At 43.0% G+C, this 27,416-nt stretch overlaps 1 protein-coding gene across 2 annotated transcripts in view; it reads right to left on the reverse strand.

Moving 5' to 3' along the window:
* The window catches only part of LOC111143855 (vestigial like family member 4), a 159,230-nt gene extending 133,307 nt beyond the window's left edge, over positions 1-25,923 (reverse strand). Inside the window, exons 1-2 of one of the 2 annotated variants that reach the window (XM_022497815.1) lie at positions 25,867-25,923; positions 11,265-11,341 (exon numbers count right to left, since the gene is read on the reverse strand). In XM_022497815.1, coding sequence (XP_022353523.1) covers positions 11,265-11,328 — 64 coding nt within the window. In that variant the 5' untranslated portion in view covers positions 11,329-11,341; positions 25,867-25,923. Of the gene's footprint in view, positions 1-11,264; positions 11,342-24,801; positions 24,844-25,866 lie in introns of those variants that run through there. The other variant, XM_022497816.1, reaches the window with a different exon arrangement.
* Between the last annotated feature and the right edge of the window lie 1,493 nt (positions 25,924-27,416).

Below are 27,416 nucleotides of genomic sequence, written 5' to 3' on the forward strand. Positions count from 1 at the left end.
TTTCCTTGTACTGACCTACCCTTGCATTCCTGTGATGCAAACAATTTACCTAGACATGTAATATGTTGTTCTTTTAATACACTGCTAGACTGACTTTTTTTAATATTTAATTTGGGTTCTTCATATCTATGTTAAAATGGAAACTGGAAAAAAAAAAAAAAAGGGAAACTGATTTGTAAGGTATACATGTGCCCTGTGCTTTCCCTGTCCACTTCTGGTATCATAGTTATACTACCCTTACAGAAGGAGTTAGAAAGTGCTCTACACACTAGAAGAGTGTTATAGGGAGATTTGTTTCTTGAAGATTTGATAAAATTTACTTATAAAACCGGCTAGGACTCGTATCTCTGACTACCTCTTCAATTTTTCCTATAATCATCAACCAATTCAGGTTTCTGTCTCTCTGTGATTCAAATGATCCATTTCATCTATATTTTTTCATTGTTATACATGTATATGTGTTTGTGTATTATTCTCATCTATATTCATAATGCACCTTTTGTCATCTCTCATGTTCTATTACTGCATATATCCTCTTTTCCCTAATCAAATTCCCCAAAGATTTATGTCACTTATTGACCTATTAAAAAAAAAAGTTTTTTATCATTTAGGTTTATTGATTTTCATTTTTATTTATAAAAATGCATCTTCCCTGTACTTCTTTGGCTTCACCCCAGCAGAACTTCCATTTGGTGGATGTTTCAGATCTCTATTACTTCCTAAGTTCCTTGTGATATTCTGCAAACTTTTGTTGCCTATCTTCCAGATCATTAAATTTGTCTTTAATCATATCCACCCGATTCTCAAGCTGATGTATTTAATCTTTGAAGTTCAATAACCCTATTTTAAATTTCCATGAACTTCATTGCAGAAATAATACTTTTTCAAAGCAGGCTATTATCTAACATAGTCACTACCTCAAGTCTTTTTGAAGATACCAACTAACATGTTTTTAACTTCTGTATTCCCCGAAGTCTCTTACTCTGGGTCTTTCTCTCATCCTATTTGTTTTCCTTGAATGTCGGATGATCCTTTGATTTTCATTCATACTTCAGCAGAAAAGACTAGGTCAGTCAACAAGGGCAGCTCGCGCACATCTGTGGGCTGGCTAGCAATGGGTCTCTCCTTGGGGAGGGGCAACCGTAGGCTCTCTTACATAGAGAGGAGTACCTCTACTCTTACATAGTAGAGGGGTGTCCAGGGACCCAGCTGTGCTTTAGGGCATATGAATGGGAAACCTGCAAGACAACAGGCTGGGAGACAGACACAAACCTGCAGAAATAAAGTCTTTCCTCTAGTGGTGAAGATCCTGCCTATTGGAAGGCTTTCGTAGCCTTGCCCACCCTGCTTGTTGTTGGGGGTGCCCATGCTGATATCCAGCTCTACTCTGCTTCTCTCATATCCCTACACCCACTTTCTTCAGAACACAGTTCTCAGTTCTTCGCCAGAGAGTCACTGTCATAAATGCAATACTTTATAGTTTCCTGAATTTGGCTCTAGGGCCCCTTCCTCTCAGTAGCAGATAGTCACTGTAAGCTCTACAATTAATTCCATTTTCTTCTGCACCTGTGTTTTGGGTTGTGATTTTTTGTTTTTGTTTTTGTTTCCTTTTGTCAATCTAATCCCATCTGCCATCTGTTTTCAGTTTTCCAGGAATTCTTCCTAACTTTTGGTCTTCTGAAGCTGGGCACCTTTTCTGGTTTTCTAGCAGTGTAACAGATTTTTTTTTTTTTTAATGTCTATATTTTGTTATTTTAAAGGATTTTTATAAAGAAGGGAGTTAAAAGCATGTGTTCAGGCTGCCATTTTGCTCCCAAATTCCAGTCTATCCTCCTGAGTTCCTAAATGAAATATCCTTTTGCAATTTAAACTGTTTTATTCGAAGCACCTCAATGAACACTTTGCTAAGGAGAAGAAAAATCATTCTTCTCAACCCCTGCTTACTGGTGAACAAACAGATTTCTGCTTTGTCAAGTTCATTAAAAAAGTGACTACAATCTAGTTAAACATGGCAAGTTCCACGAAAGATGTGACATTTAACCAATATTTTTCCGAGGGAGAAAAAACAACACATACAAAGTTTATGAGAAAGGCAGTCTTAGAGAAGGAAATGGGAACTTCCCCAGATTTCAAATGGAAAGATTTATTCATTTCATTTACAAGGAATCAAGAGTTTGATCCAATAAAAAGGCAGTTACAATAAATCTAAAGCCACTAAAGATGTAACAGTTTGATCTAAGCTGATGCTATTTCCCTAAAAGTGTAAACTGAAATGTATTCCTTCTGCAAATTACACCCACATCCCATATCAAGTCAATAAGTATTTTGTAAGCCTGAAACATAAATCTTAAAGAAAGCGAAACAAGGTGAAGCAAAGATGTGGCCTCCATCTTTTAAAAGAAAATCTGAATGCAAAGAAAAAATACACGCATATCCAAATTAGCTTCCATATTAAACTAATGAGAGATACCGGGAGGTGGTTCAATGTTTTCAGCTCTTAAAGAATTGTTATAGTAATTCACAACTACAGTGAGAGGAGGGAGAGAAGCTGATGCAGATTGCTTTTTTTTTAATCTACTATTATTTTAGGTTATGTTAATAGAAGTATTGAAACTAGACCACAAAGCACATACTAGAGTGATACTTAACAGGTCCGATCTTGGCAAGGAAATGATTGTTTAGCTAACATGGCATTTTAAAAAATCTACACATTTTACATAAAAATCCAGGATTCAGTTTGTCTTTAAGAATCAGAAAATTTGGCAAATCTGGCCCCATATTCCCATGTAAAAGGAGTCACAGGGAGCCCATGCGCGCTGGTAAATGTTAACTGGCTCCGCTGAGAGGAAAGACCAAAGAAGCGTATATGCCCATGGAGGCTGACTGCAAGTTCCCAGCATGATGTCCTGAGCTGAGACAGCCACCTCCCCATGAGCTGGCTCTGACAAGAGAATGACTGGAGCTGAGTTGTGGCTGCCTCCTGAAAAGGGGCAAAGAGCCCTGTGTTCTCCAGGATTCCCCTGCTCCCTACAGTCTGACGCGTGGCCACTTCCCGCCCTAGGCACCAGTCTGCCCTCCCACTTCCTTTGTCCCTCCGTCCCAAAGAACTCCAGACCAAAGCTGGTGGCAGTACTGGGGACACTATCCCCAGACCACACACAAAAATCATTGTTTACTCTGAATGTACCTATTACAGGAGGGACATAAAGGAGCCAGAGGTGGCAAAGGAGATAGTGACTCCCAACGGTGAGTTCAGAGGCCTATGCAACAGAGAAGGGTTGCAGGTGCTGCGGATGATCCTGCTTGGGGGCGGGGGGGGGGGGGGGGGGGGGGGGGTAAGTGATTCTCAGGAGGCAGGGAGGGAAAAGAGGGAGCATGCTGGGACACTGAAGAAGATGGGTATCAAATGAAAAAAATAAGTACTTCATCCAAGGATTCTTGACTCTGACATTTTAAACTGAATTCCAAACGACATTAAAGTAGCTCATTACATTTTTATGTGTATTAAAGGAAAGCATGGATTTCTAAAGACTGAGAAATACTGGTTTAAAGGAAACATAATAAATCACCCTCAAGTGGCTGAAGAGCTATTCGGGAGAAGAATCTATTTCGAACATCCATTATGCTAATTAACAAGACATTATTTTCACCAGTGGAGATCCATTTCTAACATTTATTATGCTAATTTGAGCTGATATAAAAGTACAAAAATAGCAGAGACATTTGTAGTAGCTGTCTCTGGAGGGGAGCCCTTCTGAATATATGCCAGGTGCTTACCCTGGGAGGCAAACTTTGATTAAAGCAGCTGACCACACCTAGAGTGTCTTAAGTTAGCACAGAAATACTCTCCCACCTTACGCTTCATGGACCTTCTAAAAGTAAAATAAACTTCTGGGAGATGACATTTTCAATGCCATTGTTCACAAAAGGGGAAATAATTGAAAGCACAAAGCGTATTATTAATGACTCCAACCTTTGGAAAGGGCAGTAAATACAGTCCTTAATTTCAAAAATCCAAAAGAGGCTTGGGAACATGGAGTCAGAGGAGGAGGCAAGCTCCCCCAAGACCTTGTGCCTCCCTCCCCTGGAGTCTACTGCACTCCTCAGGAACAGAGGATACATCTTTGGCAATCACATGAAGGCATTGAGAGAAGGGACACACTTTTTTTTTTTAACACTTTAATCTTGATTTAGGCATCCAACTTTTTCAGGCTTAATTTTTTTTCTCTGACATCTCCCACCCAGCCTACTACAAAAGTTCCTGTTACAACCGTCAAATGAAAATGTTTCACCAACTATTAATTGCTATCAAGTGGAATACAGTACTCCTTTCAATTTGTACATTATTAATAGTAATAGTGATAATTATAATGAGTCGTTTTTGCTAGTGTAAAATAAATTAATCCTTAGAGATGAGCCTTTCACTACAGTGGTTACTTTATTACCAACAGATGTTTATTAAATGCCAACCATATGTATGAAATGGTACAAGCTTGGAATACAAAGCAGTATGGAACAGGATCCTGGCCTTGAGTAAGTCTAGGATCTAACAGACTCACAGGACCTGAGGTCAGCCAGTGTGGCCACCCACCCCTCAACCAAGTCTCTCCTATAATGACTCTCAACAGTGGTTATCGCGTCTCGACTTGAACTACTTTGGCAATAAGGGATCTGTTCTTCTGGGAGGCCGCCCATCCCCATCAGAGCATCTTAACTGAGAGAGATTTACCAGAAAGGGCAGCTCCATAGAAAGAGTTCTGTGGCTGCCAGCATTTGAGCCACGGACACACATGGCAGGGTCCCTGCGGCTCCTGAATAACAAGCTACCACCCCTCCTCACATTTGGCTGATTGCAGCTACTTAATACTCAAGAAATGCTATTTCACTGGTTGGGAAACATCTTCCAAAGAAAAACCTCTTGGCTAACTTATTAGTGGAGGTGGGCTTTACAGAAGTTACATGTGTGTGTATGTATGTATGCATTCATGCATTCACTCAGCAACCCAGTCTTCAATGAGAAGGCAGACAGCAGAGAAATTATGGGCATGGGCTTCAGAGTCGCACTGCCTGAGTTCAAATCTCAGCACAGCCACTACCAGCTGTGGATCCTTATTTATTAGTATAACAAATTACTATAATTAGTATGCAAATCATTTAAACTCTATAAGCCTCAGTTCCCTTATCTATAAAATGGAACTAATCAGAATACCTACTTAATAGGGTCTTTGTGAGAACTAAATGAGATAATACAGTGATTAAACTGAGGTCCATAGACAAAACTCAGAAGTCTGTGAGGAATTTTAACTTGTGTTGTTATTTTAATGAGAATCTTAAAAAATCTGACATAAGCAGGAACAAATGGCTCACTCAGTCAAGAGAGCATGCAACTCTTGTTCTCCAGGTAGTGAGTTTGAGACCCATGTGGGCCACAGAGCTTACTTCCAAAAAGGAAAATCTGGGGGGAAAAAAATCAGACATCTGCTGTACAACCAGGTACTGGCACATGATTTCAGGGACTCTCTGCATTTCTTCCTGGCCTAATGAAAAAAGGATAGAAATAAGCCTAATATGAAATCCAAACAGGCACTAAAAGAAGGCCAACTTATGTTACCACCATCTGTACAATAGAGTATTTTAGAAGAATCTGCAAAGACCAACACGGGGAAGAACCTGTGTCAAAGGACACTTCTGCAGTACAGGCACCTGACACTGAAGAATCAAATCCAGCATGGAAGCAGGACCACAGTGGAGAAACAGGCTTTAGTTGGAGCAGATTACTATTCACCATATCCCGGCTAACTTTTATGGCTGCATTTAAATTATAAATTCATATTCTGGTTAAAAGTTGCTAAAAAGCTATATGCATAAAGATTTTATGCCTAGTTTTATGCTTATATATATTCAAGTAACATTTTAATAAGGATAACCATATTGTGATTATGCAAGAGAACGTTCTCATGTGTAGGAAATACATAACTGAAGTACCTAGGAGTACAGAGGCATGATATCTCCTGCTCTCAAGTGTTTCAGGAAAAATAATCTGCATATATATATATATATATATATATATACATATTTATACAAATATATGCACATATATATGAGAGAGAGAATGATAGAGGAAATGGGACAAAATATAAACCACTGGTGCATTTGGTGGAAGAACATATGATAGCCAAGGAATTTTAGAGCACCTCACACTTAGGAGGACCCAGCCCCTCCTTCTTCAAGATCCAGATCCAGAATTGCCCACAGTATCATGAGACCATTAACTCAGCTGGGAGAAGGGATCCAACAACAGAATCACCTGGTAAGGCATTTTCAGAATGCATACAAACACCCCTTCCTCCTCTCTTTGGAAATCACTGCCACAACAAGCCACTGTCATGAATGGAAATACACAGTATCCCTCTTGGGTGTTTTAAGCTATGAAGAATAAAAATCACTAATGCAGTGATCAAAGCCATCAAATTAGGCTACAGATGATCAGATGGCTGTCCTCTCAATTAAGGTCTACTAGGCAATCTCAACACAGCCATGGTACAGCTAGGAGGACACTTCAGGGAACAAGATGGAACTAAATAAATTTAAGCAAAGGAGAATGACCATTTTCTTGAGCACCCCTCTAAAATTTGGGAACAACAGAGGCTGAAAGAGGGAGGAACTGCCTCTAATGGAATAGTCACGTTTGCTCACAAGTGGCATGCCAAGTCCTCCAGTACTCTTGAAAGAGAATCTGATGATGTCACTCCTGTCTAGTCACCAATCTATTCCAGCATGTCTGAATACCAGAGTATTCAGACGTGCTCATGATATCTTCATGACCCATGTGTTAGTCAGGTCTTCCCAGTACATTAAGGGAGGAGCCAGCAGCAAGTTTATCCAACAAAGGAGATATAACTGAATCATGTTCTTTCAAGTGCAGGCCCCAATTCATCAGTGGATCCTAAAGTCTATTTAATGAGTCATGACCCCACTCTCCTTTAAATAAAGTAAAATATAAAGAACAAAACAGGCATCTCACCATGCAAATCAGGGTAATCTTTGTTGCATGCAGCTTTTGTATCATTTATGTCAATATATCAATACAAGGGTCACAATGCTTTTGTACTGTGTGCATTGGCAAAAATGTTTGAAAACCACCCTAACAGATGCTGAGAGGAAAAACAGGAGACTAAGAGGAGAGGAAGAAAGAAACAAATCAGGAGCCCGCCCCGTTGAGCTGATCAAAGCAAAGTGGTGGCAAAAGCACCCACAACCTGTGCACACCACAACCAGATACTTTATTGATGCAAAGGCTGGTCACAATCTCGCAGGAAGGAAATTTACCTGAGAAAACAGTAGGTGAGTGCAATTGATCATTATGTTATAATTAATCAGACAGACTTCTTTCTTCCTTTTTAAGGCAAAATAGACCACAATCTATATACATGAAAATATCCCATGCATCTGGGGCATCAGACCCCCACCCCCACCCCAAATAAGAAAAGCTTGCAAGCCTGGCAGTGCTTTACTTCCTTAGAAGGATTATGGTAATTTATGATCAAACTTCACTGACCTGCCGCAAGAGAGGAGCTGGAGAATTTCTAGGAGCTGGCAGGTACGGCAATTCCAGCCAAGGCCACCTTCCTGTCCTGTTCTCTCCACATCAGTCACACCAACCTTATCCCACTTTTTCTGATCATAGGCATGCTCATCAGAGCGGACTGAAAAGTGCTATCCCCTCCACCAAAATCCTCAAAACCAAAACCACACATTTCTTAAAATTATTTTAATCTAAGTGAAGAAGTCAGCAGACACAAGAACATCTTACCATCAGAACCTACCCCAACAAAATTACCAAAAATATTTTGTACACATTACAATAAAACGAAGTATTGTGTTAAAGATGCAACAAAGTGTTGTGCTAATAAACCTCAGTGTCTAAGTGTCCTGTCCTCAAATTTTGTTCAATTTTGACTGCTAAAAAACAGACCTAGCAAAAGGTTGGGGTCTTCTCAGCTCCAGCATTAATCACGACTGTAAGGAGAGATTCCTCCAGCACATGGAAAACGGGCAATCTCACATTGTATTTTCCTAAGTACCTTCCAGGATTACCCTGGATGCTGATTAAATCAATGTCTCATGAGCAGTGGAGTAATTATTTTAAGTAAATGTACTCCTTCTAGGCCATCCAGATAAATCACTATTGTGTTACTACAAAACCACCATTTCACTATTGACTTCAGCTCTACAGTGTACCATTGAGATATTTCTTTTATTCTCTGCTAGTAGACATAATGAAGCCTTAAGGCTATCAGGTATTATAGACTCGAGTCCTAATAGCCACTGTTCTCTTCAAATGCTCAAACAATAACATCTTCAAAAATGCCTGAGTTTTTCGTTCTCTGTGAGCCAAAGAGAAGACAATCATTCAGGTCACCTACAGGAGTCGGGAAACTGATCTCAAGTAGTAGGACATTTTTCTGTTTGTAATAAGACACCCAAATCAGATTACATACACAAGACTTTCTTAAAGTGTTGAGGAGAATGTTAAGTGTAACAGCAATTTATAACAAAAGCTAAAATAGAATTAATCTGGGGCAGAGAAAGCTGATTCAGGCTGAACAAGCCCAAGTAGGTCTTAAGAAATCTACTGGAAGACTCTGAATTTAATGCTCAACTTTGCCTATAAACTGCATAAGTTTTCACCATACTTCCATTACTAGATAACAAAAAATACAACAAATGCCTAGTTTTTGAACTCTGTGCTCTCATGGGTAGTGATCCACACACCACCACTGTAAAAAAAAGTTTCTAAAAATGTTGTCTACATGTTAATAATAATGATTACAGACATCTTTGGACTTTTTTCCTCTTCTTTAAATATAAAAAAGGGGGGTGCCTGGGTGGTTTAGTGGGTTAAGCCTCTGCCTTCAGCTCAGGTCATGATCTCAGGGTCCTGGGATGGAGCCCCTCATTGGGCTCTCTGCTCAGCAGGCAGCCTGCTTCCCCCTCTCTCTCTGCCTGCTTCTCTGCCTACTTGTGATCTCTCTCTCTGTCCAATAAATAAATAAAATCTTTTTAAAAATAAATAAATAAATATAAAAAAGGATCCTGAGAAACCGAAATTATTTCAGAGGGATTCCGGAATCATGACAGCCCATTCCTAAACCAATTGGAATCACGAGAGTCCAAAGAAGAATATTCCAGAATAAAGTCTACTCTGTGATCTTTCTGGCCTTGCATATGCATAGATCCTGACTCTGCAAATCACTAACTGCTGTGTTAAACACAGGAGGTAAGTAAGAATTCCTCTAGCCCTTGAAATTATCATTCTATTTTTATCACCAAGTATGCCCAGTCTCCCCCTACTATACATTTAACAGCTGCAAGAGTTAAGTTCATCAGCTCCATAAAGGCAGTGTCTGTCCAATCATTGCTCACTGAATTGGTCTCCAGCCTGAACACACTGCCCCTGAAGCTGGGTTCCAGGGCTGAACCTGAGAAAGTAGCACAAAAAAAGAAGAAACTTTTACTCTCTACCCCCAAGACACAAAGGGCTGTCCCGAGGTCATTACTTTTATTATTTGTATAAACACCATCTTGTTTTACTAATCCTAACTAAACGTGGGCATTGTAAAACAAATTTAAAATACTATCTTATAAAGTATAAAAACTTCTAAAGTAACTACCTTCATACTTAATGAAGCTTGTAACTAGCTATTCAAGTCAATAACATGTATTGCAATCTTAGGGGCTTAAAGGAGTTTTTGTGGGTTAGATAAAAGCCTACAACCTGAGCTGCCTCTCCTTAGCTCAGGGTCCTTGGGAATGACACTTAACATCCCTGAGCTTCAATTTCCTTAGCAAAGGATAATTATACCACACCAAAGGGTAGTTATATCCTCAGAACAATCAAAAGTTAAGTAAATGTAAATTATGTAAGAACTGAAAAGAAAAAAAAAAAAAACTCTAATTGTTATCTCTTCCAATAACTAGTCTAAAGATAACCTTGCAAGAGTGTTGGTAGTAAGAGAGGGTGGGAGGATGCAGACACACTGATAAATACAGAGACGAGAATAAATCCTACCAGAAGCCAACAAAGTGCCAAGAGAGCACAGAATGTGGCAGTCCCCATCAGGAGCTGAGAGCTAAGATAAGCACCATCCATACAATACCTCACTGAATCCTCACAAATACCTTCTAAAGCGTTGCCATTTCATGTTAGTAATGAGGAAACCAAGGCTCAGAAAACCAAAAGTCTTGGCCCATGAAAAGGCAGAGCTTACACTTTAAGGACAAGCACTTTCCAGCCTGCCAATTCATTAAGCACTAAGCTCGAAAGCAGTTCACCTTTAAGAATTTATAATGTATAAAAGCCCAACCTCAGATATTTCTTTTGTTATTAGCATTTTATTGTTTAGGAAAAGAACACTTAACTTTGTTCCCAGTCATTCTCACAAATATTGTTCAGGAAGCAATTTTAACATTGAACAAGAACATTTAAAAACAAATAAACCGGGATGCCTGGGTGGCTCAGTGGGTAGCCTCTGCCTTCAGCTCAGGGCATGATCCCAGAGTCCTGGGATCAAGCCCCACATCAGGCTCTCTGCTCCACGGGGAGCCTGCTTCCTCCTCTCTCTCTCTCTCTGCCTGCCTCTCTGCCTACTTGTGATCTCTGTCAAATAGATAAATAAAATCTTTAAAAAAAAAAAAAAAAACAACCCACAAATATACCTTAGGGTGAGCAGGAAAACCACTTTAATGCATTGTGGTGTTATCTCATGGAGGACCATGTCATGTTCTCTTTCCTTTTCATCTGTCCTCCACCACATTAGTGAATTTTTCCCCAATATTTGCTCTTTCTCACCGATACAAATGGAATTTTCAAGACTGTTTTTCATTATATGCATTGCATATTCCTATGACAGGAATGATCTTGATTTTTTTCCACCTCTAATTCTCTCCTGGTCAATTAGTCTGTCAAGCAACATACATTTATCTAAACTTCCAGAGACACTTAAGGACTATCTCCACTCAAGAGCCAGGAAGCCAGAAAGGCCAAGAATTCCTTGAGTTAACCCTTAGAGCTCCAGCATCCAAAGATGACATTTATAAAACTTACATGTTCTAGCATTTGAAAATAAAATTGAGGGTACTAAGCTGTTATCCCTGAAGAAAACAACCAAAATGAACTGCATGGAGAAACACATGAGTCTATTATAATGCAGGAGACAAGAGGCCATAGGTAAAAAGCACTTTAAAACAGGTTTCTGACTTACGTTTTTCATCATCAGCGTGCACCAGAGATGCTGCCCTTGACAAAACATCCAATGGTGTCTCCATTCCTGGTTGAAGCCTAGAAGGAAAAAAAGAGAATAAAGAACTTAAAGAGACTTCAAATGACTCATTTAGAATTGCGGTAGTTAACAATTAGAAGGATTCCCCCACCACATGCAAATCAAGGGTCAGAGGATGAAATTCTTCCCAATCTGAAGAAATTCAGTGGATTTGGTCCAGGCACAGCTAGAGCAAAGGGTTAAATTCCATTCTGTCTACTAAGCTCAACCTTGCTGATTCCAGGAAGCAGTTAGTTTTAGAGCTAAAAGAAGGGATATTGTGAATATTCATGCCCATGTTATTTGCGCTTATAAACCTTTATGCATGTGCATAATAACATGCCCATACAGACATACCTAGTAAAAAACAGCTTCAGAACAAAGGCTGCTCTATGAACGTAGTATTACTACCAGTCTGAGATTCTGTTGTGGTGATGTGTGTTGTTGGTTTACTAGTTTTAACAAAAATTACTAAGATTGAACAGTTCTGTTCATTCACCTCCTTAGCCGAGACTCTGCATGACCGTATCACTATATATTCGATGTATTCATGAAAGGTCTGTGAATTCCAATGCTAACTGGTACTTTCCATTACAATAGGAATCTTGGTTTTTAAATATCATGTTATGGGGGCACCTGGGTAGCTCAGTCGGTTGAGCATCCGACTCTTGTGTTTCAGCTTGGGTCATGATCTCAGTTGGGTTCCATGCTGGGTGTGGAGCCTACTTAGGATTCTCCCTCTCCCTCTGCCTCTCCCTCCAAAATAAATAAAATGCTTTAAAAAATAAATAAAATACCATACTTGTATGGTACTTCTTATCACCACAACCCATCACCAATTTACCTAGTGCTGTGGTGTTTTGGGTTTTTTTTAAAGATTTTATTTATTTATTTGACAGACAGAGATCACAAGCAGGCAGAGAGGCAGGCAGAGAGAGAGGAGGAAGCAGGCTCCCCGCTGAGCAGAGAGCCCGATGCGGAGCTCGATCCCAGGACCCTGGAATCATGACCTGAGCCGAAGGCAGAGGCTTTAACCCACTGAGCCATCCAGGCGCCCCTAGTGCTGTGTTTTTTAATAAGCCTAGGTTTTACTTTAAATTTTGTTTTCTTAAATTACAGCATACATATAAAAGCAAAGACTGCAAAAGATTCAAAGATGGTGAAAAACCTAGAAAATCAGGCCACTTTGCCCAATTTTCCTTTTCTGGGTTATTTAAACAAGTACACATGCACACACACATGAACACACAAACACAGGCACACACAATTATTGGGAAAATAGGCACACCCTATTAGTGCAACTTAAGTACACCCTTTTCAAGGCACTGAGTACTGACTGTCTATGTGTCAGTTACAAGACATGGCAGATCAGCTTTCTTTGTTAATATATTTCAAGCCTCCAAAGAAACATTAAGTCTTGCCTGGCAATGCAACTTCATTTACACTTGATCTTAGCCAAAAGGCTGAGAAGCGATGCAACTTCATTTAATAAACATTAACTATCTACAAGGTGCTAAGGCAGGAAAATAATAAAAGGCCAGTGGTTATTTTCAAAGAGTTTCCAATCTGTACAACAGACAGGCCTACAAGAATCTAGTTTAAGTATTTTCCAAAGTGTTTTGCACTATATGTTCATATTTTATAAGAAAAAAAAATCTTTAGCAGTTTGGGAAATGCTGAAGTAAACCAAAGCTGCTTATTTTCCTTCCTGTGCTTCAAATATGTTATGCCTTCCTTCTGCATGAGGCTTAGGCAGTGGGGATAGTAGCTCTGTACATATGAAATCCCTCGGGTGCCTGGCTGGCTTAGTCAGTAGAGCGTGTCACTCTCAACCTCAGGGTCTCAACACAGGCATGGAGAGAAAGGAAAGGAAAGGGGAAGGGAAAAAAAGGAGAGGGGAAAGGAAAGGAAAGAGGCAAGAAAAGGAAAGGAAAGAGGCAAGGAAAGGAAAGGAAAAGGAAAGAAAAGAAAAAAGAAGTCTCTTAAATTGCACCATCCTTTTTTTTTTTTTTTTTTTAATTTTTACTAACATATAATGTATTATTTGCCCCAGGGGTACAGGTCTGTGAATCATCATTCTTAAACAATTCGCAGCACTCACCATAGCACATACGCTTCCCAATGTCCATAACCCAACCATCCTATCCCTACCACAACCCCCCAGCAACCCTCAGTTTGTTTTGTGAAATTAAGAGTCTCTTATGGTTTGTCTCCCTCCCGATTCCATCTTGTTTCATTTTTTCCTTTCCTACCCCCTACGACCCCTCGTCCTGCCTCTAAAATTCCTCATATCAGGGAAATCATATAGTAACTGTCTTTCTCTGATAGACTTATTCCGCTCAGCACAACACCCTCTAGTTCCATCCACATTGTTGCAAATGGCAAGATTTCATTTCTTTTGATGGCTCAAATTGCACCATTCTTTTAACTTAAAACATCTACTGGGAACACTTGGGAAAATAATGGATTAAGGGAAGACATGCTAAGTACCAAAACAGTGGTATAAACATAGCCCTATAGAAATAAGGAAATAAAGATGAAAAAAAAATACAAACGAATTCTGAAAGACTTTGTGGAGAAAACAGAACCAACAGCCTCTGAAGTATGAATATATAAGTTCTTCCAAAGAACAAAAGAAGAATCTATTCAGGAACAAGTTGCCCTGATTGGCTAGAAAAAAAAAAAAGTAAACCAAGGACAGGAAGTAAGAGACAGGGATGGGAGTTTTGACTGGGGCCACACTGTGGACAGAATGAGACTTGGGTTTGATCCTGTGTGCGTTAAGGAGCCACTGAAATCTCTGAGCAGAGAACTAGCTTGGTCATCGATGTGTTCTATGAAAATTATCCTGGTAGCACCACGTAGTCCCATTCTATGGAATGGGAAGCCAAAGGCAAGGTAAACAATTGGAAAGATACAGCTCTGCAGCATTACAGGAGCTGTGGAGACAGGAGAACACCGGAGACAAACTGACAGGTCTGGAAATAGGAGCAAAGACAAATACTAGAGAGTCGCTCCAATGTGAAACCTAGAAAACAAACTCAGAGCCAGAAAACAGTTTGGAGGTTGCAGGGGGAGGGGGAAGGGGATAGGTGAAGGGGGTTGGAAAATAAATAAATTGCAATACCAGAAATGGGGTAGTGGGGGGCAGGGGAAGATGTAAGTGGAAAGTCAAAGCAGGCTGTCAGGGAGGCAGCAATGTCATCAACCACAGTTCATGTCTTTTTTTTTTTTTTTCCCCAGAGACAAGGGAACATGAGTAAAATCAGAAGGAAAAAAAAATGACATTCACATTCCTAATCTTCTTGGTAAAATAGAAAAGATCATCTCTTGAGAGTAAGGCCTTTTGAACTTGTTCAAAGGTAGAGAAAGCAAAGAAAGGTTTGAACAGAAGGACAGGAAAAGGTTTGCTCAACTCTCAAGAACTCAGTTATATTCTCTTCATCTAAGTCAGTTTCCTATTCAGGCAAGAATTGGGCTTAAAGTCTTTTATTCTGATTAAGTTAATGCTGATAAACATTCTACTCCACAATACAGTATTTAGACTCAAATTCCTTAATTTCCCGGTGAAGTTGAAGGACAAAGCTTTTGAAGGACACACCCGTCCCAATCACACAGTCTTAACTCTCCTCTCACCTGGTGAAAATTCTAACCTCAAACAGATATACGTTAACATATCCCTTAAGTTACGAAAATTATACACATAAGTGTTACGCACAGAAGCAAAATACCAAAACATAAAAACATCAAATAACACAAAGAAGTAGATGCAGAATTCTAGCATCATAGGACATTACATATTTAAATTTACTCAGATACCATGAAATCCAAACCTCCAAGCAACTTAACGTTCAAAGCAGGCAGGTAAGAGGTTAGGTGTTTAAGGTTCACCTACAAGGCACCTGCCATCTGCTGCAGCCTTATTTAATGAAAAAAAAAAAAAATTTTTATTACGCAATTATCCTGAGTTCAGGGAAGTACTCAGGAGAAGTAAAAGAGAAACAGAAGATACAATCTCTGCTTTCAAGGAGTTATGATCTTATTGGCGAACCTAAAGTATAAGGAATAGGTTAACAGACAAATTTTTTTAAAGGAATGGGGTAACGAATAGACAAATTTAAAAGAGCATAATAAAAGACAAGATATAGTTTAAAACCAGAGTGTGTATTGTGTGATAAAAGAGAGATCAGTGTCAGCTGAAGTGTATACCTTGTGAACATTTACTCTTTGCTTCGAGCAGACACGTGTGTGCTTCAAAAAGCCACTTCAAAGATCTTCCCTAGTTTCTCTCCCTCAGGCTGTCATGCTCCTCCCTGACCTCACTTACTCACCTGGCTCGCAGTGTCCGAGTATCTCCTGGGTGCAAGGACCCTGTCTTATTTTTACATGTACAGTCATGTTGGATCAAAAGCCTGAGGAGTGGTGCAGAGACAGGAATGAAAACCCAAGACAGGGAAACTGACACCATTCTGGTCAGAAAAGAGAGTCCTGGTTAAGAGCAGGAGAAGCTAAGTGTGGGTGAGCGCGATGTGGGTGCATGTAGGAACAAGCCAAAGGCTAGCTGTACGGGTTTACACTGAACATAGTAGGCAAGAGGCAGCTACTATTTAGTCTCTGAGCAGGCTGGTGATCTGATATTAATGAGATTCTTGTTCAGCAGTTCTGGAGAAGATGGTTTGACATGACAGAGTGAAGTGAGAGGTCACTAGAAGCAGATCAGTTAGGAGGCTTCTATAGGAACCAGGTGTGAGAGAAGGACAATAGGGACTGGTTCAATATACACAGGTGGGAGATGAAGGCCAGCAACTATCCAGCCACAAAAGACCTAAGCAAATACAGGCGGAAGAAAACAGTAATAAAAAAATTTTTTTAAACCTTATGAAAAATTTAAAAAAAAAAACCTTATGGGTTTTACAGCTCTACAATATTCACAACGCAGAAAAAACAAAAAAACATGTTAGTAAAGTTGTGGGAGTTGGAGAGAGACAATGGTTACTGTGTTTGATGGAGGGTCACACCACACCGAGAGACAAGTTAGCATAGTGGTTATTTAAGAGGATGATCTTTAGACACCAAACCATCTGAGTTTGAACTGGGCTCAGCCACTTCCTATCTGCGTGTCCCTGGAAAATGACTTTACCTCTGTGGGTCTGTTTCCTCGTCTGTAAAATGGGAATATGAATTCCTATTACCTCCCTCACAGGGTGTTATGTGAAGTGGATGGGCTTTATATGTATTAAAATAATCTTTGTCAAAATTTTTGCAAACATATTAAATAAACTGCAAATGATGATGGTAAATGTTTTGAAAAAGGGTGCTGACCACCACTGTACACGGCGACGTCTCTGAGATGAAGGAAAGTTGAGACCTCAAGGAGAGGAATTAGTCTTGCAAAGGGAGGCAGGCGAGAAGGAGACAAAGAGCATTTGCAAGACAGACCCAAGCTGGGTTTGGAGATGTGGAGGGAATGACCTCAGTTCAGGGAACACAGGAGAGAGGCCAGAAGGTGGGGCAAAGTAGTGACTGGTGGGGTATGACAAACCGAGACTTTATTCTCAGTGCAAGGCTGAATGGTCTTACACAGGGGAGAGAGAAGCCTGGTTTATTATACATCCTTTATGAACCATAAATCATCCACTACCTTTTGCCAAAGATTACGCAGCATCCAGAAAATAAAGCCAAGTATATCCCAGTAGCACGTTCTCCTTTCCGTGATGGTTTCCACTTTATAGTATCATGGTAACCAAAAATGCAATCACTTGAAATGCTCACACCTGAAACATAACATCATTCAAGTGAAAAGAAAGTGGTTTTGGAAAAAGACATCATGTGCACCTGCGAAGGTGTTCTACCCTCTTGCAACTCATTTCCAATCTATCCATTTACCTTTCCTGGGGATGACTGACAAATATGACCATAAGTCATCATGAACAGAGCATACATTTTGTTTCATTTTGCAAGCAATGGTCTGTATTTTCTCTGCCAGCCCATATGCTCTACTTCGAGCTCCCTTATTGCCAAAACTAATAAAAAGCTTAAGGTGGAGAATAGAGAATAACAGATCAGTTCTAAAGCTACTGAAATGTAGGGACATTCAGTGCTAATGAAAAGCTCAGCTATAAATCTGAATGCCATTATTTTGGACTTCCACAAAGAACTGTCCCTTTTTGATCAACAAGAGGACAAAAGCACCTATCTTGAAAATAGAATCACAGGGTGTATTTGATTTTTTTTTCCAGGCAAGAGAACAGAATTTCAAGATATGTTACAGAAATGTTCTAAGGAGATTTCCCAGGTGAAAGCTACAGCACCAGGCCTGCCTCACTCCGTGGCTCTGCCAGGAATGGTGGCCTGGCTACGTATTAATTTGGGGAAGACTAGGAGAACACGGAGCAACCACCCTAGCAAGGGCGGGAAACCAGTGGGGGTGGGGAGAAGCACATTCAAACGTCCTGATGTTCCTGCCACACTGTCACTTGGCCAAAAAACACAAACAGGAAGACATCACTATCCTGAGATACTGATGACACCTCCAGCTTCCAGATGCACGCTAGTCAGGATCTCTAACTCCTATTGGTCCTGCTCCATCCCTCTATCCCCTGTAATCAGGGCCACTTCCTGGGATAATCTAAACCAGCCTCAGCTAATAAAGCACAACTGGAGGGCAAGCTTAGGAGTATGAACCCTCACACCATAGCAGGGGGTGATAGCCCTTTTGGCCATCAAGAATTTAGAGGCTTTCATTGTGTATCTCCTATTTCTATTAAAACTATATCCAAAACAAAACAAAACAAACTATACACAGACCTTACAGAAGTAACTTACACCAAATAACATATCACACTGTGGTCAATTTGGCCAGCTGTCCATCTCAGTGAGAAGGACAACTGAAATAAAATTTAAGACCAAATCATCACCAGGTTCCGGCAGCCACATGGAAGCATGACTTTGGGCACATCATACAGACGAGCATGACCCTCCTCACTGTTTTCTTCTCCATAGTGTGTCCAGCTGATGCCCCACTAACATCTTGCAACACACATTCTTCCCATTAACACCCAATTCTCAACCATTCCTCTATGTTCTTGCTGAAAATATCTCATTTGTGCGATCCTTTTTTTCTTTTCACACTTTACCATCTGTTAAATCAATGGAGCCAGGACTTGAGCCCTATTTTAACACTTTCACTTGTTCAGTCAACAACCATTGCTTTGTTCTAGGCTTTGCTCTACAAGCCTAAGCCTGATTGTACGGGCCAGCCATTCAACCTCTCCAGGCCCAATGTCCCTCACCTAAAGAAGCTGGCAATAACGCTGCTCACTTTCTAAGTCACAAACTTGTCCTGTGGACTAAATGATACAACGGAACTCCGGCCACCACCTAAGGCTGTAGAGCACATGCTTTTCCAAAACACACTCACAAAAAATTACTTCACTGGATTCTCGCCGTAAGTTGGCCAAAGAGGATTATTACTATTCTTCTGCAGATGAAAAACCCAAGTGCCGAGAACGTAAGTGACCTCCTGAAGAAACTAAGACTAGAATCCAAGTCCCCTGACTCACCATCCGTGCTATTTTTACTATACTTAAGCTGATTTTCATAAAGCCTTCTGGAGAAAAGCAGTTATTTATTTTTAGTTTTATTAAGCTATACCTCCCTTCCCAAAAAGAAACCCCTTTCATCATCAACCAAGGCAAGACTTCCAGTCTGTGTTCTTTCCCCTATACCTTGAGATACATCAGCCAATAACTTCATAGTTTCTAAAGCGGGCAAAGGGAAACCACCTCCCCTCTTACAAATGAGAAAACAGCTTATTTTACTTTCTTTGAGGAGGGACAGGCATGGAGTCCCAGGAATGGTAAGCAAGCCAGGTGGAAAAATGCTCGCAGTCAGCGGGTTCTGAGAGTGGAACTAGTGACCCCGGCCACCACCCACTCCACAGCTACAGAGCAATTAAAGGGAAGCCCTCAAGGCTTCAGGCTCTGCAAACGACTTCAGTATTAGGAAGGACGGTTTCCACTTAGTCACGCTCAAGAGAACCTGCTGTTGAGCTCCCAAGGATCAACAGACTGTTAGGGAGCAGTGAATGGTATTTTCAAATCTGCTCCTTATTTGTATTTCTCACAACTGTAAATTGTACACCACACTACTAAAGAGAGGCCAACCCTTACTCAAAACACTCTTCCAAGAGTCATACTGTCGGGATGCCTGGGTGGCTCAGTCGGTCTGCAGCTGCCTGCAACTTAGGTCATGATCCCAGGGTCCTGGGATAGGGCCCTGGGCTGAGCTCCTTGCTCAGCGGGGAGCCTGCTTCTCCCTCTTCCTGCAGCTCCCCCTGTTCAGGCACACGCTCTCTGACAAATAAATAAACCTTTAAAAAAAAAAAAAAGTCATACTGCCAAAGAAAGAGCATGAACAGACGGATCCTCTGCCAGGCCTGTGTTCCTCGCCTGGGCATAGGGCTGGTATGTGTAACTGACCCCTACTGCCTCATGTACAGCACCCCACCAAGTCCCGTGTCAGGGCCTGGCCAGCTTCCACTTACACCCGGTTCCTCACTTCTACTCATAGCCACTCCTGAAAATCTATTCCAAGGCCAAGTGTATTAAATCTGAACAATATGCCTAAACGTTCTATGCTTATTTCCAGAGAATTGAAAATACGTTATGTATAAAATCCCTAGTTGGGCTTTTAGATGCTTACCAATCTCAAACAGAAGCCCCAGAATAAGAGTCAGCTGATGGCAGTCCTTCCATCCTAGAAAACTAATAAAACCTGGCAAGCTGGGACAGTCTTATACCCTTTCCGTAACGATATAAGGCCCCTCCTACAAAAGCTCTGCAGGAGGCAGTCTACGGGTTGGGCAGCCGTCCATCTCTGGTCCTCCAAAGTGGGATTCGTTAGATGGCGAAACAAGGTAAGCTCAGGTGCCTGCCATCAACTCGGCTCTGCCTATTCCTGGTCTCCACCTCCCATCGGGTCAATGGAGACTGAGATCCCAGACAGCGGGGACTGAGTAAAGGGTACCACTCTGGATGGAAACTCCTGAACCAATGCTCAACTCAACCACTTCAGGTTTTCCGATGCTAAAATGGCCCAAGGCTTGGCTCTATGGACCCCCCTGACCGCCCCTCCCGGGGATATGATATTTGGTCGTCTTGATGACCCTGGCAACAGGAGCTGTTGTGCAGAAACTAAATCCTCGGAGCCTGTAATGCAGCTTGGTATCGGTGTCAGCTCCACAGACAGTGCGAAAGCTAACTCACGCGCCAGTTGAGAGTCATGTATATAACAAGCCCAATGTCGCAAAACTAAACTTAGGTTACAGCGTATCTCCTGACCTTTTATGTGAGACTGCCTGGTGCTGGTAAAAAAATCCTCATTGCTGGCTGAAGTCTACTCATCTCCCCCCAAAGGATCCCCCAGGAACCGTACGGGCCCGCACTAACATGTGTCTAAGTAAAAGAAAATAAAATTCAAGTCTGGACTTTGTGAGCAGACTACCGATTCCCACCATTTCTGGACACTGTTGTCAGATAAAAATGAAGTATCCTTGGGGCGCCTGGGTGGCTCATATGCTGGCCTACAGCACAGCATATGAAATAAAGGAAACTGGCTGGTATTTTTAGTTTACTCTGGATATGCCTGTTCCAGCCATTTCTTTTATTTGGAAACTTAGAATTTCCTATTCACAAGTCCTAAGGTGCCCCCTTCCTCTCAGGGACCTGTTCTGGGGTTTCTTTTTGTTTGTTTGTTTTTTTAGTGGAGCCCAACATGGGGCCCAAACTCACAACTCTGAGATCAAGACCTAAGCTAAGATTAAGAGTTAGATCTTCAACACACTGAGCCACCCAGGCATCCTTCTCAGGGACCTTTTACCCCCAAGAATGAAAGACATGAATTTGCATCAAAGTCTAAGGTGGCATACTTCCAATAATATCTAAGTCTAACTGTCCACTGTTCCAAAATCTCAACTCCGCCTATTAAAGCCTAGATAAAACCTTCTAATCCATGACACATTACACCATTAGGAAGCACTCTATCAGCATCAGTATATATGCTCAATTCTCATCATTCACGCAGCCATGCTCTCTAAAGTCTCCAAGAATGCTGAGTTACTGAACATTGAGCCACTGCTCCCTAGGGGAAGCACATGGTTAGGTTCCTTTGAGCCACTGGTTACATTTTTGTCAACTGATCAACAAATAATCTTGTTTTTAGGTGTGTTTCTGTTTAAAGACACTTTATGTTATATCTATTACTGATTCATTCACATTGAGTTTATGGCCAACAGCACTATAATTCATGCCTGAATGAAGCTTATCTAATGCACATATTTTCACCATGTATTTTTTCTAAAAGGCACATCACAGCCTCCTTGCTCCTGGGAACACTATGCTGGGAGGGCCACTGTAAACACCAAAACCAACAAAAAGCCCCCAAAGGAGAAAAATATGGCACTAAATAGACCACAGGTAGGGAGTACAGTGTGAGAGCTGAAACAAGAAGTCAGAGTAGTTTGCCTTGTCTGACCTCGCCTGAGAAGTGTGCACTTGGGGAGACTCGTATTTTTCACCACTCGGTGCATGTGCAGGGTGACAAAGAAAGTCTTGCAAGTTCAGCTTCAGGCTTCCAAATAAATTTTGGTAAGTAGATGAAGTCAGAAATCCAAGGATGCACCGTATCTGGTTATCAGACCTGAGGCATGAGACAATGCATTCTACAAGGTTTTCCTCCTTTGCAAAGCAGCTGTCATACTGCATCCCGGGTAGCAAGAATTTTTCTGGTTTCAGCACCTCCCACTTAAGCTCCTGCCTTTCTTACCATGGCAGTTTATACTCTCAACATGTAGCAGCCCATTTCTTTCTTCCTTCCCTTCTTTCTTTCTTTCTCTTTCTTTCCTTCCTTCTTTCTTTTGATCTTATTTATTTGTCAGAGAGAGAGAGAGACAGAGAGAGAGCGAGCGTGCGCACGCGAGCACAAGCAGTGGGAACAGGAGGTGGAGGGAGAAGCAGGCTCCCCATAAGGAGCCCGATACGGAACTCAATTCCAGGACCCTGGGATCATCACCCAAGCTGAAGGCAGACTCTTAACTGACTGAGCCACCCAGACATCCCATTGGCAATCCAATTTCTAAGCAGTTGTTGTTGCTGTAGTTGTTTTAACGTGGTCAGAATATAAATGGCTACAGACTGTTGGCAGCATTCCCTCTTCTCTCCTATTAGGCTCTCACATATCGACTTCATTACCTTTAGTTTAGATGGCCTCCCTGAAACAATCACAAATGAGCTTCAGTTATGCACAAACTTAACACACAAAAATTTTCTCTCACCAGGTTCTGCAAGAGCTTACCTAACACAGGCCAAACACCAGACTTGATATGTGTTAAGACCGCTACAGTGTCGAAATTGTAGTTACATTAAAATTTTCCCCAATGTATGTGACTTTTACCTCCTGAATGTACAACTCTTATTATTTTATGAAGTCATGGTTACTTTACTTATATTTCACGAAGGCAAACTAGAACCTGCACGGCAAAACTACCCAGGAAAGATGCTGAGAAAAGACACAAAGTAAAATCTTCCTTGGGATTTGTTTTGGCAACCACCAGAGGTTCTCAACAAGGCTGACTCCATAAGCAGTTAAAAGGAATTTCCCCTTACAGCGCTCTTGTTAAACAGAACATCTAAAAGTGAAAGTTTTGGTTTCATAATGATCGTGTCTGTAAGAACGGTTAAACTCTTCAGGTAAACTCATAGCTCTAAATCAGATGGGGGAAGTGGCAACAACTGTCATTAAGAAGCTCTCTCAAATCTTTAAAGGCTTCTATAATAACATAATACAAACTACTTTCAAAGCACATTATTCCCGCTAATTCCTGGACTTCTGTGATATGTTGGGAACAAATACTATTACCCTCTCAAGGAAAGAAAATCAAATACAAAGGGTAAGCAGAAGTAACTTCTTCTGGTCACAAACTTAATAGGTGACAGAGACTGGAGTTAAAATCAAATCTCCAGAAATAAGCCAGAGCTGTTTCTACTACAACATTCAGTTTTGGAATGTAGTCCATGGTTATTTATAGCAGAATTATCTTCTTAATTGTATTGTGTTTGGTCAACATAAAAATTAGTTTGCATTAGCTTCCAAATGGAAAGCAAAAGCAAGCTGCCCCAAACTGTGACAAAAACAGTGGCAGGGGAAATCAGCCTGGGATTAAACGTGCACGAAAATCAAATAACTATTTGAGGGGTTTACATCATTTCTACCATGGGGGAGATGATTTTCAGCCAGATGCAACAGAAAACACACAGAAGAAAAACAATCAACCAATCAACCAACACAAAATTGTGTCTTGAGTATAAGACAACAAACTTCTGAAGGAAAGTATTTCCAAATACATTATTTAAAATTAAAGCACTGAGATTTAGAGACGATAAACAACTTGTTCCAAGTTCGAGTCAACGGTACAGCCTTAAGGCTGTACCCCAAAGCTCTCTTTCAACTACCCACGCTACTCCTCACAGTCATGCGCGGCAAGGAGGAAACAATGAACATTGCAAGTTAGTGGACTAGAGGAAAGAGTTAAAGTTTGGTATGCTAAAATGGTATGCAAAACGGACCTTCAAATACTAATAGGAAAACTATCGTTTCTTGGTTTTGTCTTTGAAAGTTCAGAGGAAAGAAATGCAAGCCTTTATTCTTGGATTTAGTAAAAGATTTGCAAAATCTACAAATTGGAAGATAGTACCTTTCAAACAGAGGGAGCAACCAGCTGCGATAAAAGCTAGAAGTGGCCCCGGGGCTGCTGGTTCTTATTAACCACAAAGAAGGAAATACAACCAGCAAACATACAGCACCAATGATCAAAGTGAAACAGATTTTTTAAATCTCCAACATTAAATAGACGAATATATGCCAGTAAAGTCCAAAGAAACTAAGTTAATAGCCCCAGCAAGTACTGTCATCCTAACCTAAGACATTTCAATGTCTCAGTGTCAGGAATCAAAGGAGACTTTAAGCAAAGCAAAAAAAAAAAAAAAAGGAAAAGACGTTTGCGTTTCGTTGAGGCCTGCACTCGGTGCTGGAAGAGTGTGCCGTTCTGTTTTGGAGAGGGTCAGGGAGTATAGGAAGAGAGAAGAAAGACCCGTCCCAGCTGCCCATCCTCAGCCCCTTCCCGCAGTCCTGCACCCAGCCCTCCTTTGCCTCCGGTCAGAACCAAGCGTCTACAGGGCGCGCCGAGCCCCCTTCCCAGCCCCGTGCCTCGCACTCCCAGGACGCCTTGCTCGCGGGATCCCCCCAGGAGCCGGACCTCCCTCTGAGAGCCCTGGAGCTTCGGCTCCAACCCTGAGCCTCGAACTGCCCCGCGAAAACCAGCCGCCGCCTTCCTCCAGGAGGACGTCCTCAGTCCTGCCGGAGTCAGCCCACCCGGAGTTCCCCCAAAGGCCAGCCCTCGCGGGCCGGGTCCTCCTGCACTCACCGCCGGGCGGCTCTGGGCTCGCCCGCCTCGGGCCGGCCGGGCCCCGTTGCGGGCAGCCGCGGGGTGGAGGCGGGACCGCCGGGCGCGCGGGGCGCACTCCGAGGGCGCGCCGACGCACAGGCGCGCTCGCGCCCGCGCTCCCGCACCGACTCCCCCTCCGCACACCCACACGCACACGCGGGTGGCGCGCGCCGAGCCGGCTCCGCGGCGGACGCGAGCGCGGAAGCGCGAGGAATCCCTGGAATGAGGCGCCGCCCGCCCTCAGCCGGGCACTGCCGGGCTCCGCCTGGCCCGCCAGACCACGCCCCCGGATACGCCCCTCCCACCGAGCAGGTGGGCGGCCGAGGCCAGGTGAGCGGGCAGGGAGGCGGGGGCGGGGCCTCGCGCATCACGGAGAGGCGTGTTTCCCCTCCTCCGCCCGCCGCACGCCGGGCGGCGGCTTGTACCTACCCCGCGGGTGCCGACGCGCTCGGACGGGGAACTGCCGCGGCGGGTTCGGAGCCGCTCTAAGCCCCCGGGAGGAGGCGCCAGGTCCCGAGGGCGCAAGGACCCGGCATCTCACACATATCTATGCCCCTCAAGGCCCAGCCGGTGGAACACCTTCAGTGTGAGTGTGCGCGCCCAGGTGCCTGCTGCTGTGGGCCAGGCACGTTCCCCACACGCACACAGTGGGCCCACGCACCAATGGACACAGCACACGTGACACCAAGTCCACGGCTGAGCCGTACTCCACACCCACTGGACCTGCCGCCCCTGCCCCGCCACACGCGGCCGGCAAGTGCCAGAGCGTCTGAGCACGACCTGCAGCACCACGGCTGCCCTCGGCTTCAGACCCGCACCCGTCCTCTTTTCGAGAAGCAGCCGCTGCCAGGGCGTCCAACCCCTCCGGCGCCCGGGGACCGGCGCTCCCACCCGGCTAACCCGCGGGACTTCAGCGCACACGGGTGCCTCCCGCACACCCCGGGCTCCCCGCTCCCGGGGACTCCGACCTGGACCGCTGCCTCACTCTATCGTTAACCACACACCCAAGCCAGACTGCCCAGACAGGCCGGCGGCCACACGTACCTGCAGATACAGGTCGCACTTGCTCGGGGAAGTGTGTGCTCAGGTGCCACTGCGATCAGAACGGCCGCTGCAGTCCCGGGCACTCAGACGCGTCTCGGTTTCCTCCCATTACAGCATTTTACACTCCACCACTCACTCCTCTCTCTCTCTCTCTGTCTCTCTGTCTCTCTCTCTCTCTCTCTCTCTCTCTCTCACACACACACACACACACACACACACACACACACACTCACACACTCACGCCCCAGGCGCCCAGCAGAGTCTTTCCTCCCCCTCCCTCGCCCGGAGGAGGAAGTCCTAGTAAATGAAAACAGTGTGGAAGGGAGGGAGCGGAGGAGGGAGGGAGGGAGGTGGGAGTGGAAAGAGCCCCTTCCAGCCGCTCACACAGCAGTGTTTGCTGTGTTTGGCAAACTCCAGGAGTCCACAACCCCGGCTGCTCTGAAATGTGCCCGGGGAGGGGCAGAGGGGAGGAGGTGAAACATTTCTAATTGGTGTAGGTTCTTATTACAGCAGCAGCGTAGACATGTGACCATGAAAAGAAAAGCCCTGTCTTTAATTTTTTCCTGTCATTCTCTAGAGATTTGGGGGGAGGAGGGTTAGAGGGAGTGGAGGCCTGATACTCCGGTCTCCGGCAGCCCTTGCCCCATTGTTTTCTCGTACTGCCACAATTAAGAAAACATTTGCTTAACATATCCAGCCGCTAACTTCATAAAATAAATAGTCAGAGACTGGACTTCCTCTGGTTTGCTTTAAATGGCTTCGTGTGGCTCGCCTTCTGGCTGTTCTCAAACCTGGGTCGTTATTAGGACCTCCTGCTACTATAGGGCTTTCCCTGGGAGAAGGCTCTGCTGAGAGGCAATGATAACAAAAAAAAGAAATACCAGCTTACATTAATGCTGGGGCGGGGGGCGGGTGTGTATTGGAGGGGGTGCTTTGCCATTTTTAAACTCTTATGGCATCTATGACCTAATCTGATCATATCAGATCACAACATATTCCCTCATTTGATCTTAGCCCCCCACCCCTGGGTAGCAGGACAGGTATTAATAGTTCCATTTTACAGCCAGAGTAGATGTTCTCCCTAAAGCAGGTAGAGGTGTTGCCTGTACCAGAACATGGATCTTAGGGCCCCTGGTGAAATACACTCTCCTCCAGGCCACACAGGACGACTGTAAATTGGAACCCAAGTGACAAGTCAACCTTAGCATAGCTGCCCCTGGTCTCTCAGTACCCAGATTAAAATTCACAGATTAAAGCTGGGAAGGCTCCCAGTCTTCCCAAAGATATTTTTTACTTAGACTCCATGTTACTTCATCACTAGTCTCAGACAAGGAGGGGAAAAAAAACCACCCTGAAAAGATCATAAAGAGGAGGTTTTCATCCTGCCAAGTTAGGGCAGGGTATGAGGAAAGAATGAGGACTGCATGGGCAGAAAAAGGGCTTGGGATTTGGACAGACCTGGATTTGAATCCAAACTCTGTGTTTGTTATAGGATTTTTGGGTATGTCATCAAGCTCAGGTTTTTCATCTGTAAAACAGATAATTCTTAC

This window comes from Enhydra lutris, unplaced genomic scaffold (genome assembly GCF_002288905.1).
Source record: "Enhydra lutris kenyoni isolate GAN:26980312 unplaced genomic scaffold, ASM228890v2 scaffoldscaffold10, whole genome shotgun sequence".
NCBI classification, from domain to species: Eukaryota; Metazoa; Chordata; class Mammalia; order Carnivora; family Mustelidae; genus Enhydra; species Enhydra lutris.